Raw genomic sequence first — 15,593 nt, 5'->3', positions numbered from 1 at the left:
CCACTGGTATTCCAGCCTTTAAGAGCACTGCTGTCATCATCTGGCCACCCACCCATGGTGCTGTTGCCCTGCTGTTCTCTGTCACCTCCTGCCCTCCTCTGTCACCCTGGGCTGTCACAGCTGCCTCTGGGCCCCAGCGAGGGGCCGAGGTGGTGTCCTGCAGCTGCCTGCTCATGCTCCAGGTTCAACTGCAGGTTTTAGCCTGTGCTCTGCTTCCTGCTCTGCTGGTTGACCTGGTTAACTGCTGGTATAGCCAGAAGGTGAGACCTTGGTGTGTATTTACTCAGTGCAGTTTGAGAATCCCATGGCAGGCTGTGGGGGAAGGTGGTGCAGAAGCCAGTTCCCGGCTCTGGTTTTGGAGCCTTCTCTGAAGCACCACCTTGTCTCTAGGCAGACCTATCCTGACAGCCCTGGTTAAGGAGGACAAGGAAGCAGGATAAAACCTGAGTGCAAATCCCTGCCCTGAGTCTAGAAATGAAATAATTTAATCTTCTCTTTTGATGTAAGTACGTGTCGTATAATAATAATTTGAAGAAGTGCTCAGGAAACCCAGCAGAAGTTCAGGTGGGCTCTCTGGGGCAGCAGTTCTGTTCGAGAGTCAACAGGGGGGAGCTTCTGAACAGGTCTGTGGTGCTGGGAGCTGAACTTTTCTCAGCACTTCACTGACCCACGGAATCAGGGAGCACCAACATCACAAAAAAGGACAGATGTGACAGACACCACATCTGGTGGGAGCCTGACAGCCAGGACAGCCTGAGTGTACTCAGTACAGGAGACTGAGCACCCCAAACTGAGCTCTGTGTAAAAGCTATCTGTCATTACTGAGTGACTGTTTTGTCCTTGAGATAACAGAGACTCCTGGATAAATATCCATCTGTCATTTTTACAAAGCCAAGAATTTTAATGTCCCATTTTCATTTTCTTAGGAATGCTGTGTATTTGCAGTTTGGTGTGCTTACATGCATGCCCATATAAATCAAGGCTGTTGGTGCCTTCTTACACAACAGAAGTACCCATAAAAAAGATTCTGACATATTAAATATGTCATAATGGTATTCAAATTATAGGTCTGGTATAAGCTGAAGTATTTGTTTCTGTTTCATGGTGTGTTGGAGTTTTTTTTCCTATAAGAAAAGCTATCATATTTAATTCAGGTAAAGTGTTATGATACACCTTCATTGCTCAATTGAGTCAGACAAAAAAAGCTGGGTATGTTCCCAAGGGAGAGCATACTTTGAAGAATGCAGTGGTTTGCTTTTAACACGTGTTCTTCACTGAAGTTTATATTTGCTTGAAATTCAAATTGTTGTCATCTTAGTTGGCCAGATACCTGTATGTGAGGACAGTAGTCCAAAAGCTCCATTGCTTTTATTTGATGGAGATAGGCTTTTTTAATTTGCAGGTTTGTATTTTATGTTTCAATTCATGTTTGTAGTATTTCAGTTCCCTTAAGGACTTCGTTGCATGATCGAAATTTTTTTATTATAAACCTGTGTAATGTATATTTATGAAACACATAATGATATCTGAAGGAAAAATCCAATTCAGAAATCCCAACTAAATGTGCTGCAAACACTAAAAGCAGCAAGGACAGTGATGGAGTGTGAGTGGCACAGCCTGAACTGAAGTTCTACTTGGAATGCTGCTGGATGTGTTAAGCCTCTCTCAGTCCAGAAAATTGCTGTTGGGACATCTGTAGCTGCAGCTGGTCACACCAGAAAGAGGTGGACAGGTTAGGAAAGAGTAGATCTGGGCCAGGGGTGTAATATATAAAAGAGTATCCTGTTGTCCTAGTGGCTTAAACATAGTGTCTTAAAAATTACATAGAGCTCAACAAACGGCTCAAGTCTTCTTCACCTCTTTCAGAAAGCAGAGCTGTACCTGCACTAAGCATACACTGTAATCAGTTTGGCATTCTTTCAACTGAAAGCAAAGTAGGCACAAAACATAGGTGAACTGCCAGATAAAGATAATAAACAGTAATTTGCCAATTCTGGGTTCTTTCAAGCAAGTTTTTCTGATATTTATCTAGGTATCCAGTCTTGATGAACATTTTGGGGATTTAGACTGGGGATGGAAGGGAGTTGAGGCATTTGGGCAGAAAAATACACTTGTATGAATCAAAATTCTTAGTAAATATAATAAAGGAGAAAAATAGCATAAAACACATAATGGTACCAAAACTTGAGTTTCACAGAGTCTGGCATTAAGGTAAAAGAAATTAGCAGTTGTTCCCTAAAAGGTTGTTTAAATTGAATCCAAGTGAATGCATTTCATTTGTTTCACATGGGAACTATCACAAAGCAATGCAAGTGAGTTGGATCTGCTAAAACCAGAAATCTCTCCCATCTCTCTGGAAAACATTCCCACTTTAAAGTTATGTCAGTTCAGTTCCTTTCATGACGGTAATTTTGAACTTAACTATCCATTTAGCAAAGGAGAGGGCAAGCCAGCATTGAAGGATTGGAAATTATGTATTCTGGTCTCATGAAAATTTCATGGATAAGATAAATAAATAAAAGGTTTCCAGAGTGAAATGCTGTGCTTATCTAAGAGGTCATATCTCTCCCTCCCTCACCATCCTCATAATAAACAGCTATTGATTAAATTGAGGAGCCACTTGGTCTTTAGTGCTACAGGTGGGAGGTGGCCAGGGCTTCACTATGGTAGGATATATTTTATGCTTGCCTTTTTTTAACTGCCTTGCTTTCCTTTTCTCTTTTTTTTTTTCTTTTTTTTTCTTTTTTTCTTTTTTTTTGTGTGTGTGTGGTTTTGGGGTTTTTTTTTAATCCACACATCATCAGATCTATATGTGTTTATTTTTACATTTTTACATGTTGTGGAGATTTTTTTGTGGGCAACCATTCTTCACTAGCAACTGAGCATAAAAAATGGAGGCATATATATATATAAATGTATATGTAAAGGTAAGAATCAGCAGTTAATTGAAACTGGTTTTCTTAATGCCAGTGCTGAAATTCAGTTTGCTTTAGATACATGGAGTATTTTGACATGGGTTATTTTTAGAGCCATGATACCAGGCCTGGCAGATTAGTATTTTGTTTTGGTGAATTTTCTTCCTATTCAACAGCACTTCACCCAGTTAAGAGTTTGTGCCATTGCAATAGATTCAAAAGACAAAAAGCAAGCTATTGATCAAAGAACTCCTGGCAGAGATAAATCCAGCCTTAAACCTGCATAAACTGGCTTGTTGAATTTAGCTTGGCTATTTATACTGTCCCATCATGCTGTATTTAGAGCTAAGGGTTTGGTGACAGGAGTTGAAAGTCTGTGATCTGCTTTAGCTTGGAGGATGAGATGTGCTAAATGAAACATTAAAGAGTTCTTCTGTGCTTTGTTCTGTCCTAATGCAAGTTGTCAGGGGCTTTTTGTTGTCTGGCATTTTTTGCTGGAAAAAGAATAAATATATTTTATCATAAACTCAGTTATTTGTGAATACTTTAAACTAGATCAAATATTTTCTGCAGTTAGGTTAAAAATAGCATGTCCTAGGGGCAGAGGAAGCAGCTGTGTTAAAGTATCTGCCTATTGCTACATTTTCAGGATTTCTATTAATGATACAAAGTCAGTTGAAATGACATCCATTACATATTTGTCCAAACAAGTGGAGAAGAAAAATAAACAATGTGGTGCTAGAGAATCCATTAGAATTATGTATCTTTGCCTGTCTTCCTAATCAGAGGAGCTGATATCTATATTCTAGCCACAGTTACTTCTGTAACACATATATATGACACTGAAAAGCACTAAGACAGTGAGGTTTGCCTGCCTAATATATGTTCTTACTCATCTTTACTGTTTTGTGGTTTACGTATATGCAGATAAAATTTGCATGCTCTGAAGGATACATAATGGTTTTTAAAACAATCCTTTCTTCATGAAAAGAAGCAAAACTGGACTTCTACTGAGTAGATAACTTCATTCATTTAAGAACCATAAATATTTTTGCAATAATGCAGAGAAATTTTCCCAAAGGAGAAGATGATTGTAAATAAAGTGGGTGATGTGAAAGTCTTTATACATGCTTATGCTGTTAGATTCAGCAAATGCTACTCTGCTATGCCATAGCTTACAATTTTTCCTCCATAGATTTTTGTTTACTGTTACTGTCAGCATACAGTTTGAGCGAGGACTCTATATTAAGGTACTGGAAATGAATATAGCATGTGGTAATCCTGTTCCATACCTTGTTAGCACTTTTGTCCTCTTGTGTCTTTCCTTAACCTTTGTTTTTCAGGTATCTTGTAAATTTCTTTCTTTACAGGTCCATTACAACACAAATTTAAAGTGACAATTACAAAAAACTGTATTTTATCATTACATTTCGTTAGTATTTTAATAATTACTAAAATCTAGCTTTTCTATTTGAAACATCCACACTAGCAGTGACAGGGTCTCCAGTGTTAGTAATTTTGGCAAACTGCTTGTCTCTTGTAGTTTTGGATATGGCTCGACACGTTCCCCTGTACCGAGCTCTGCTGGAATTGCTCCGTGCTATTGCCTCTTGCACATCGATGGTGCCGTTACTTCTTCCTCTGTCGGGAGAAAGTAGCGAAGAGGAGGAAGAGCAGCTGGAGTCACAAGCTTCTGTTGGGACCTTGTTGGCCAAAATGAAGACCTGTGTAGATACCTATACCAACAGATTGAGGTAAGCACTTCTGTCAGCCCTGCCCTTTGTTTAAACTGTATTGTGTGGTTGTGCTTTAGGAATGGTACTTCCCAGTTTAGTGCTCCCACTGAGACACTGCAAACCACGCTGCCCCTTGCTGGCTCCTACCTTCCCCTCCCCCTGTGGTGGGCTGGAGAGGAGAATTGGAGGCCCAAAAGGTAAAAATCACGGGATGAGAGAAGAGCAATTTACTGGAAGCAGCAATGAGATAAGAGAGCAAACAGCAACAAACAATACTATTAACAATAGTGTACAAAAGAGAGAGTGATTAGTCACATGCAGAAATGCTCATCACAGAGCTCAACCCAACTGCAGCTACACCACCCTGACCCCTCCCTCCAGCTGGGAACAGACATTATCCAGCTGCTCCCTCCAGTATGGAACTGGCACCAGCCAACTGCTCCTTCCACCACACTTATTGACCAGAAGGAACTCCTTCTTCCCAGAGGAGAGTCCCTTTCCCCTGCCCCAGCAATGATCTGAGGTGGTGTACAGTAACCTCTAGATCCTGGCCGTGCCCTCTCCTGGATACTGCAAAAATTAACCCTGTTCTGGCTGGAACAGGACATGTGCTTTTACTTATTATGAATGTGGCAGTGAAAGGAGATTGAATTCTGTCTATTTCCCTGAATGGATGTTGCCATCTAGAGTGAGAATATACCATCTGTTTGATCTAGATTTGTGTTTGTACGTATCTGTCTGGTTTACTATACTATTTACAGGGAATGGTTTTGGTATGACAGACATAAGGTGGTAGATTTGCATAGTCATTTCATTGATAACTATCAATGTTGCAATACAAATTTTAATTTCTTTATCTTAATAATTTTCTGCTTCCAGTAATTGGTTTCTTAATTCTCTTTACTTGCTTCAAATTTAAAGACAGCTTCTTAAGAAATAATAACCTGTCCTTCTCTGCAAAATTTAATGCTGTCCCTAAGCATATGCTGAAACATCATAGGAAGAAGGTAAACAAAATATCAGGAAAAGATGTGTGGAGAATGTTGTTTCTCGCACTATTGACTCGGAATATTTACCAACCATTACCTGAGAGACTTTTTGAGAAAGAATCTCATTAGTGGGAACTCTTTCTAGTAGCTCCTGATGAACTGAATTTTACCCATCAATTTCTCCAATCCCTTTGGACTGAGGCTGCAACTCTTGTTTATCAAGCATGTAAGGTTCCTGTAGTGGGATACTTTTTTTGCTAGTGTAGTGCAAAAAAAAACCAGAACTGGGAAGGACAAAACACAGTTCTTTATGTTGGATACCCACCTAAAAAAGTCAGCTTGTGCTTGCTGGCAATATTATCTATACATCTCATAGTATATGTAATCTTCTTAAAAGAGGAAAGATATTTGGCTTTTGTATAATCCATTTCCAATACTTGTGTAAGTAATTCTCCACCAGAATCGCTGTTTTTTCTTTGTTAATCTGGTCATCCATTAGCCTCAGATTTAATGGCCATGGAAACCTGTATCTTCTCATGTCACTTCCCCAGGCTGAAGCCTAAGAAGTTTCTTTGTGAGAGTGGCACACAACTACTGTTCATAAGCTCTTTTCTATTTCAGAAAGTAAATACAGTATGAGTAGTTCTTCAGTGCCAGCTTAGGATCTGGAAGCAAAGAAGAATTCTAGAGTCACAGTTATTTTAATATTTAATAATATTAATATTTAATGATTTAATAATTTTAATGTTACATGGATTTGATAAGAATTCTGTGGTTGGTTCTTTGTGCATTATCTGTACAATTTTCTTGTATTACTTTGTTATACCAGCACAAAAGGGAAGCTTGTCTTTTACTGGGTGGTTTAAGCATAGTGCTGTTTGTCTTTGAAGCAGTGTATAGACAAGGATGAACATCAACAGCCTGGACAGTGTGGAGTCACTGGGGTGGAAGGCTTGGATTCTGGCACACCTTCAGCTAAATTCTCAGCATTTTAGTAGAAGGTATGCCAGAAATATAAGCAAGTATTGGCATGAATTTCTTAAATGGGACAATCTGCTGTTCCTTTTAGGTCAAATTGGCAGAACAACAACCCAAAATTATGGGTTCTAGTTTCAAAGGCAAAACATCACATCCTCTGAGCAGCAGACTTGCATGTCTGCCACATGTCATCTCCATGTTGGACTGGGAGTGTCCACTTTATTCCAGAATTGAAGAGGAACTGTTTGGGTTTGGACTTCAGTTAACATTGAATTTCCTTTACTTTCAAAGGCCACAATATTCTGTCAGAAAATTGGGAAATTTCTGGATAATGGAGAAGACATTTAGGGATGAGATGATTTCTCATGACTGTCTGCTAGGGAGTCAAAGCCATCAGTGACTGGAGAGCAGTGAGGCTGGTGTAATGAGTTGCCATGAGGGCTGAGTTTGAGACATGAGCTTGCTGTGGTGGCTGAGCCCTTTGCTGCAGGGAGCTGCTGATATGTGGCAAAGCAGGTTCATTAAAACCAACATCTGCTGGGTGAGCTTCATGGCAAATGGTTATTCTGGCAAAATGAGACGGTGGCTCATTTGTGTGATGTGTTGTCTAGCAAGCTTACCTCTAAAATTCCTAACTATGCTTCATGGGGATGCTGGACTGCAACCAGCTGGGCTTGAGGCATTTTCTGTGCTATGGTTTTTCACTGTCTTCACTGCTCTTTTGGAAAACTTTTATGTGAAAGAGTGCATTTTTCAAACAGAAGATATTTTCTTTAGAACTGGGCCCCAAGAATCAAGGCCTAATTTCTTTTAATTTATTTTTCTTTAAAAAACAATGATCAGTTCCTTCTGTTGCATGCTGAAACTCACATTTTGAGTTGATGGCTGTCTGCAGAGAGCAGTCCTGCAGCCTCTGGTTTGGAATGCTTCCACTTGATGTCTGTAAAGAGTGCTTCAAGCCCCAAGGGGGGGTAGGTGGAGCCATCTGGGAGAAGATTACCAACTTTCACCAGTGGTCATTTGCACAGTCCCTTGCCTGTTTTGCCTGATTTCAGGAGGTTTGTTTAAAAAAATGTGAATTTCTGGAAGGAATAAATGTGGAGTCCATGAGGGCTGTGGTTGCAAATCCAGGGTAGTTTTATCCCAAGAGAGTGAGCCCAGACTAAGACTAAGCAGCACAGTGCTGTAAGCACTGTCCCTGTGGTGCACAGGGGCTGGATGGTTCATTGGCTGTGCTCTGTGAATGCTTTGATAAGAGTATCACTCTGTATCACCACATCTACCTCCAAGTACCAGGCATGGGTGAGTAAGTATTAGTATTGACTTTGAAAATTAAAGTTGCCTTGGAAGTGTATAATTCATTATTCATTTAGCACAGCATAAAGAGAAGGCTGTCATCTCTAGCACAAGCTAAATTAATGGCTTAAATTATTAGCATGTACACTGCTGTCTCTTCTAGCAAATATATTAGTGACTGTCAGCCATTTAAATATGGGTTGGCATTTTCTCTGCTTTTTCTTCAGTGGCTGAAAAACTGTATGGGGAAGTTTCTGTGTCTGAATTTAATATTTGGCTCCTCCTCCAATCTGGGAGTCATAACATTTAGATAAAGGTTTTTCCTATATTAAAGCTCAGGAGTTTGTTAAACTGCTAGTTATCTGCATACACAAATTTCTGTGCAGGCTGATAGGACGCAAGGAAGGAGCTGAAGCATCTTACTGGCTTTATGACTTCAATTTTGGTATTCTGTCTCCTCCTTCATAGAGTACTGAGAGAGCTGTAAAGTTCCAGCAACTGCTCCTCCCAAGCTGGGGTCCTACTGGTGCCTCTGGATCACTCTTGTATCACATAGCTTGGAGAGAGAATGAATCCAGGCAGGACTGCAGCACTGGAGATGACAGCAAGAAGGGAGAATGGTATTTTCTCAGCTGATAGTGGGCACGTGCTCACAAGTGGCAGAGTAGTCATCAGGTTGCTTTTCTAATGTGTGCACAAAGCAATACCATGTGTTTCAGGTCACACACAGAAATAGTTTATGGACTGTCATCTTCAATACAGCTGTAATTTTGACACTGGAGGACTCCAAGATTGAATCTGACCAAGGAGTTAATTTGTAGGGCCCATAGAGCAGCACAAGGCTGCAGCAGGCTCATGGAGGCCTTCTGCCCTTCCTGAAGGACTGGGACCCTCACAGTGACTCTGACCTTTGTTTGTGTGTTCTAAGATTGCCCAGTGCATTGATGATATGTGAAACCCTTTGAACTTTTTCATGCGCTTTGAATTACATTCTTCTCTCAGCCCTTTTATAAGCATGCAGTTTAGGGAACAAACTAGGCTTTTAGATTTTTCAGACCAGGATGTTTTGTTACATGAGGGAGATGGTACAGAGACCATATTCTCATCTCCATTTTCAGTTCCAGAGCTGTTTTGAGCGAGATTTTTATCATATAGTGCACCTGTTCTTTTTAAATTGTATTATTTAATAGCCATAATAAACATGTTTTAAGGATATGTTTTCAGAAAGGGCTGCTGTGGTCTTCTAATGTAAAAGAAATAGAAAATTAAGTATAATGATTCATGTCTGCAGGGATGTTCACTTCTATCTCAGATCACAAAACTGTGAGCTCTAAAAATTATCATCAGTGTGAGAGTACATATGGCTGGGGAACCTTGGACAGATTTTCCCATCTAGAGTCTAGGGAATTACTTGATTTTCCATATGCTGATATTAAATAAACTGAGAAACTGTGAAGTACTGTAAAGTTAAATTTCTCCAACATTTGTGAATAATGCTAAAGTAGAGAATAAAATAATGACACAGATTCCTACAGGAGAGCTGGAGAAGGACTTTTTGCAAAGACCATATAGTGACAGGACAAGGGGGAACAGCTTCAAATGAAAGAGTAGGTTTAGATTAGGTTTAGAAAAAAATTCTTTGCTCTCAGGGTGGTGTGGCACTGGAACAGGTTGCCTAGAGAATTTGTAGATGCCCCATCCCTGGAGGTGTTCAAGGCCAGGCTGGATGGGGGTCTGAGCACCCTGATCCAGTTTAAGGTGTCCCTCCTATGGCAGGGGGTTGGAATGAAATAATCTTTAAGATCCTTTCCAACCCAAACCATTCTGTGATCTCACAAACTGTGCAGGATGGATCACACTAAGCTGGTGTTCTTTTGAATCAAATAAAGGTAGAAAGACAAAATGGAGGAAGAAAAAAGTAGATGTCATCATTCATAGGAGTCTTGAATGCTATGGCAATATCAGTTGGATTGTTCCCCAAAAGTGGGGAAAAAAGTTACCTTTAGCCTAACTAACCATTAGAATATACAAGGAACACTTTGTGAGGAAGCTAAATGTTGATACGTATGTCTAATTTTGGGAATTTGTGTACCAGCTATCTTATCCTCCCTAAGAAACTGGCTGAAATCCCTGACTAGGCAGAGTCAAGGTCAAGAGTCTTGGATGGGGCAGAGGTGTGGCTGAGTTCGATTTATTCCTGCATTTCGTTTCCAAAACTGCTCTTCCACAGGTGTGGCCTGACTCAGATGTTAGGCAGCTAGATAATATAGACCCTCACACAAGCCCCAGATAACTGCAGTTGTCAGGGTAGAACTGTCCTGCAAACACAGGATTTCAAAAGTCTGTTCTGAGGAGAGGCGGGGCAGGGGTTTTCTGTTGTGCTCATGATTGCAGTGGACAGAATCTCCTTTGCCTGGTGGCACAGGAGATGTTAGGAGAATACATTCTCTTTTGACAGTTCAAAAGTGCTGAAGTGTAACTGTTGTGGACAGCAGGGAGAACAAGAGGAAATAATATTATTGGTACTGAAAGTTTGCATTTGAGTAGAAGTCTCCTTTCCCTGCTGCTTCAACTCATATATATTCCTTGTCTGCTGAGGTAGTTGCTGTCAGTAACTCAATATGTCTGTAAGAGTTTTTAAGCATGGGGTAAAGCATTTTGCTTAATGAGGCCAACACCTTGATTTTTTTAATTCTAAGACCAAATAGAAGGAGGAAAACCAAACAAGTAGTCCAAATTGTAAAAGCAAGTGGATAACAAAAGAGCCACAAGAGCACTATTTTGAAACAGATTTAAAAGAATTAATTTTACTTTCGGTACCTTCACTAAGCACATTTTTATTGCTTTTCACACATCTTTCTCTTGCATAATACCCACTGACATTTTAATTCAGCCAGAATTTCTCCAGGGGTTTTGTAGCAAATAGCTTAAGGCTTCTGCATCAATAGGAGGCAGATCTAAATCTGTATACCTTTCTAGGGACTGGTAGCTGCTAGCATGTGCATGATGTTAAAATAGGTTATATGGGAGGTTTAGTAGGTTTGAATATGTATTTCTGAAGATGCTTAGTAGGTTATTTAAAAAATATTGGTCTAGCTTTCCACAAGGAAAAATGCAATAATAAGGATTGGAAAGTATGAATGAGAAATTCAGCTGCTGCTTATTTGTCATAAATGTTCCTCACATGCAACCTGGGGCTGGCTGTGATGCCTCTGATTCCTCCTAACTTAGAGGATCTGAAAGCTCAGAATAGTCAGCCATGGGCTAACATCCTTTTGGATTAAATCTGGAACAGGGAAAACGGACCATGCTGCAGTAAGGTATTTTGTTATTAATGCTCTCTAGGGATATTCTCATTTGATTAGGTACAGTTCAGAGACCATAATCAGTACTACTGTAATCACCTCTACTGAATAGTTTAGAGAGTCATTCATTATGCATAATTTCAGTCTAGATTAAAACACAGAAAGGTTATAGTTGGTAAAATATGTTTGCTATTTCAAAACATTAAATTGCTGTTTTTACTCATGTAGATATTTTCTTGGTTTGCTAGTGAGAAAGACAAAACCACTTCATCTTGGCTGTTGAACTTGTTTGGGTCTCAAAACAAACAAGTGCTGTTGAAACAAAAATGTATAGCAATTGTTGCAAAATAATTTGGGTGCTGTTAGCATTAAAATCTCCTAAATTTTGCAGGATGATAGTGTAAATTTATGCCGTCTCTTAAAACATAGAAGCTTTTAGACACACACATTTAGGTTATATTAGTATCAAATACCCTTGTCCTCATTTCAGCAGTTGACCATCTATGCTAGTAAGGACTGGATTGTCACAATCTAAAGATAAATGTATCTTAGATTACTATGCAGCTAGCTTCTATCAAACAACAGTGTTATGCAAATGCAAATAATTAGAAAAATTTGAGGTGTTTAAATTGTTGTTTTGATTTGCAATACTTTGATTATAAACATACAGTGTAATCTAGATGCTTTTTATATTTTAAAGCTTTTAAAATTATGTTACATTAAACTCTTTATTGAAATAAAATTTCTACATTTCTGTAGCCCAGAAGAGAACTGCAGAGAGAGAGAAAATTCATGTTTGACCCACAGTCCTGTGGTGCCTGGGTTGATGTTCATCTACATGCTGTGAATTTTTACTGGAGGTTTCCTAGAGTTTTACCATTAGTGTATTTTCAGTAATTGCTAGTGTATTGTATAGCAGGAAGGAGCACTTTGTCACCTATTTAGGACTTAGTTTTGCACAAGGATCTGCAAGGATGAAATGCATATTCACGACATGGTCTTTGTTAGATGGATTTTGTAAGGTTTTCTAATCCTATGTGAGGGTGTGCAGACGTCAGGTCAACCTGAAGGGTAGACCTGAAATGTTGAAGCACAAACTGCTGTACTGGAATCACTGGCCTTGTGTTCATATTTTCACTGCTCATACCAGCTGTACATCTGTTTGTCAAATCAAGGCAGCATGTTCAGTGTTGGAACTCCTGGTTGCTGCATTCAGTGATGAACCTGAAGGTACAGACACATTCCATTTCAGAAGGCTTGGTTTAGTCTCAATCCATTATCTTTGGTATTTTTCCCTGTTGATGCACTGGATTCCATATATCTGGTTGAAAGATATTCCCTCAGGTTATATCCTATTTCTTTGCCCCATACAGGTCTAAAAAAGACAAAGCTAAAGCGGGAGTAAAACCGGATACTTCTGATCAAGAGCCAGAGGGACTGACCCTCCTGGTGCCAGACATCCAAAAGACTGCAGAGATCGTTTATGCAGCGACCACCAGTCTGCGCCAAGCCAACCAAGGTGAAACACAAACACTTCTATAAGTGCTGTTGCTGTTTATCTGTAATACAGTCATTTACAGATAACTTATAAATCAGCTTAAAAGCAAGACAAAACACTTCCCCTCCTGTCCCCAACTGCTGACTGCATTTTCAAAGGCAGTTGGAAACTTGTGGAATTTTTAGGTGTTTTGATCAAGGAAATAGAATCATTCAAGTAAGTTAGAGTACACCTCACTTCCAGCACAGTTATGTAGCACCTTTTTTTATTATTATTTTTCTTGGCAGAAAACAACATACAGGACCTTTAGTAATAAAACTTTTCTATTAAAACTAAATCTTATGAATTGGAATAACTATTAAGTAGATGAATGCAGAACTAAAATTGAAACGTGGGTTGAACATCAAAAGACCATCTGGTTGTCTAGTAATATAAACTAAAGATTAAGTATCTCCCCTGAATCAGGGGAGTGCATTTCATAAAGGCATGTAGAATCAGCTCCTGATTTTGGAGAGTCCAGGAATGCATGTGGGAATAGCCATCCACACAAGCATATGTCATACTTCCTGTTTGAAATTTAAAAAAGATAAATTAAAAGAAACAACAAACGAATATTCAAAGAAGCAGCAGCAGTCATTACTTATTTCTGAGTTGAGATTATGATCTTTATTTACTCCAAGCTGTTCAGATGATGATATACAGTAATGAGAAAAAGAGATTTGTATATCCTAAGTGATGCCCAGTTTTGAGATGTCTCTGTGAAAGAATGTGACTATAAAATGTCAACACTTGCTATGCTTTTATTGGAATTACATAGTTAATTACAAATAATCATCACATTATACACAACAGAAAAGAAGATGGCTGAATACTCCAAAAAGGCTGCTGTGAAGCCCAAGCCTTTGTCTGTTTTACGATCCCTTGAAGAGAAGTACGTGGCTGTCATGAAAAAACTCCAGTTTGGTAGGTTGAGAAGTGTGAATGTGTGTGGTTTAGAAAGCAGACACTGAAGAAACGTGTGTTCTGTTGAACAGAATCCTTTATTATTTTAAAAGTTAACAACTGTCTTACATGACCACTGATAATTTTCACGTGAGGCAAATTATACATCTGTGTTTTCAGGCTACTAACTCATGCACTCTTTGAACTAATAAGAAATGTTTTAAGCATGCACTAAGGTGATTTAATGGACCAGATGAATTCTGTGATGTGATGGTGTTCATGTTTTCATTACAGTAATTATATTTTGTGAGTCTTTCAGTTCTCAAATTACATTGAAATGTTTGATTATTTTAAAGCTCATGTGTGAGCTTTTTATATATATATATATGTATATATATATATTTATATATAAAGCTCACATCTGTTATTTTTTTAATAGAAAATAATTCAAACCAAAATGTGTTTTTAAATGAAACTGCAATAAAGTTAATTGTGTCTTTTCAAGAAGTGCAATATATTGCATTTGGAAAATATAATGGGAATTGGTCCTTACTTTGGCCATAAAAGGAATGTGTTACCAAAAAAATTCATAAAGAACTAATGTTATCTTATCCAAATAAGAGCTATAAAACTATTGCAAAAACATGTTCACTGAGTATTTTTTTATTTGCGGTGACAGCATTTGCAGTCACATTTCTTTGCTGTTGTATTTCTAAGAGGTTTTCCTCACAAATGTTTGTGGAGTGTATGCCAAGAGCAGGAGTTAGGAAGGTTTGTAGGAAGTGGGAACTTTTCCCTCTGGCAGCTGTGCTGCACATTTTGTGTAGCAAGTGATAAAAGAAAACCAACTCCACTGTAGTTTTTCATGGTTCTTCAATAACATTGCCACCAGCCACAAGCATACCACTGGCACTTGGTTTCACACAGGTTCCATTATTAGCATTGTTATGTATTTGTAAGTGTCATCATATTCCTGGTCGGGAATAGCTGGTAGCTTTCCAAATTGGGAGTGGTGTTTATTTGACAAGTTACATATGAGAGTTTGTAAATTAGCTGCAGAAATTGTTTCAGCCCAGCAATGCTTCAGTTTCTATGATCGCTGTTAACTCAGAAAACACTTTTTTTTTTTTGCATTTCTGTGATGCAAATTAAGCTCTCCTGATTTTAATGCTCATAATCTTTACCTAAGACTAATCCATGACAAACATCCCTCCTTCCCTGTCGCATTGAAATTTTTTTCTCTTCTAGATACATTTGAAATGGTTTCCGAAGATGATGACGGCAAACTGGTTTTTAAAGTAAATTACCACTACATGTCTCAGGTTAAAAACGCGAGCGACGCCAACAGCGCTGCCAGGGCCCGACGGCTGGCTCAGGAAGCCGTGACTCTCTCAACCTCACTGCCGCTCTCGTCTTCGTCCAGCGTGTTCGTGCGCTGTGATGAGGAGCGGCTCGACATAATGAAGGTAAGGAAGCAAAGCTGGGTTTAGTTCTCTCTTCAGCTTGGCATAGAAGTGCTCAGGAAGGTGCCTGAAATCTTAGGAAAAACCTAGTTAAAACCAGAAATATTTCACATCCGCTTTAATTGCTGTTCGGGCATTAATGTAAGTGATGGTATCTGAGTCTGATTTCTCAGCAGCTTGGCAGGGAGAGCACATCTGCCCCAGGAGCGCTCTGTTGGCCAAGGAGTCTTCACAGAACAGGATTCATTCTTTTTCAGCTATTCCAAAGGGAAAAGTTTAGTGCTGTTGCTCCATTATGGTCCAAACATATCTTTGCATATGACCATTGAAGTTGCAGGCAGTAGGTATGGAGAAGTACACTGAGTGCCTCTGGACCTGTATTTTGAAAAAAATCATTCTGTTAATAGCAACCAACAGGAAAGAGTTTTCAGCTCCTTCCGTCTTGCTTTCCATTTGTAATCTGGAGAAAGG

General features: G+C 39.1%; 1 protein-coding gene across 6 annotated transcripts in view; it reads left to right on the top strand.

The window, feature by feature from the left end:
* The window catches only part of BIRC6 (baculoviral IAP repeat containing 6), a 173,217-nt gene that overhangs the window by 146,470 nt on the left and 11,154 nt on the right, over window positions 1-15,593 (top strand). For all 6 annotated transcript variants that reach the window (XM_053939829.1, XM_053939826.1, XM_053939831.1 and 3 more), the window contains exons 66-69: window positions 4,459-4,669; window positions 12,593-12,738; window positions 13,570-13,680; window positions 14,908-15,125. In XM_053939829.1, the coding sequence (XP_053795804.1) occupies window positions 4,459-4,669; window positions 12,593-12,738; window positions 13,570-13,680; window positions 14,908-15,125 (686 nt within the window). The remainder of the gene's footprint in view (window positions 1-4,458; window positions 4,670-12,592; window positions 12,739-13,569; window positions 13,681-14,907; window positions 15,126-15,593) is intronic.

The sequence above is a fragment of the Vidua chalybeata genome, chromosome 3 (assembly GCF_026979565.1).
Source record: "Vidua chalybeata isolate OUT-0048 chromosome 3, bVidCha1 merged haplotype, whole genome shotgun sequence".
NCBI classification, from domain to species: domain Eukaryota; kingdom Metazoa; phylum Chordata; class Aves; order Passeriformes; family Viduidae; genus Vidua; species Vidua chalybeata.
This window is presented reverse-complemented; position numbering and strand designations above follow the sequence as displayed.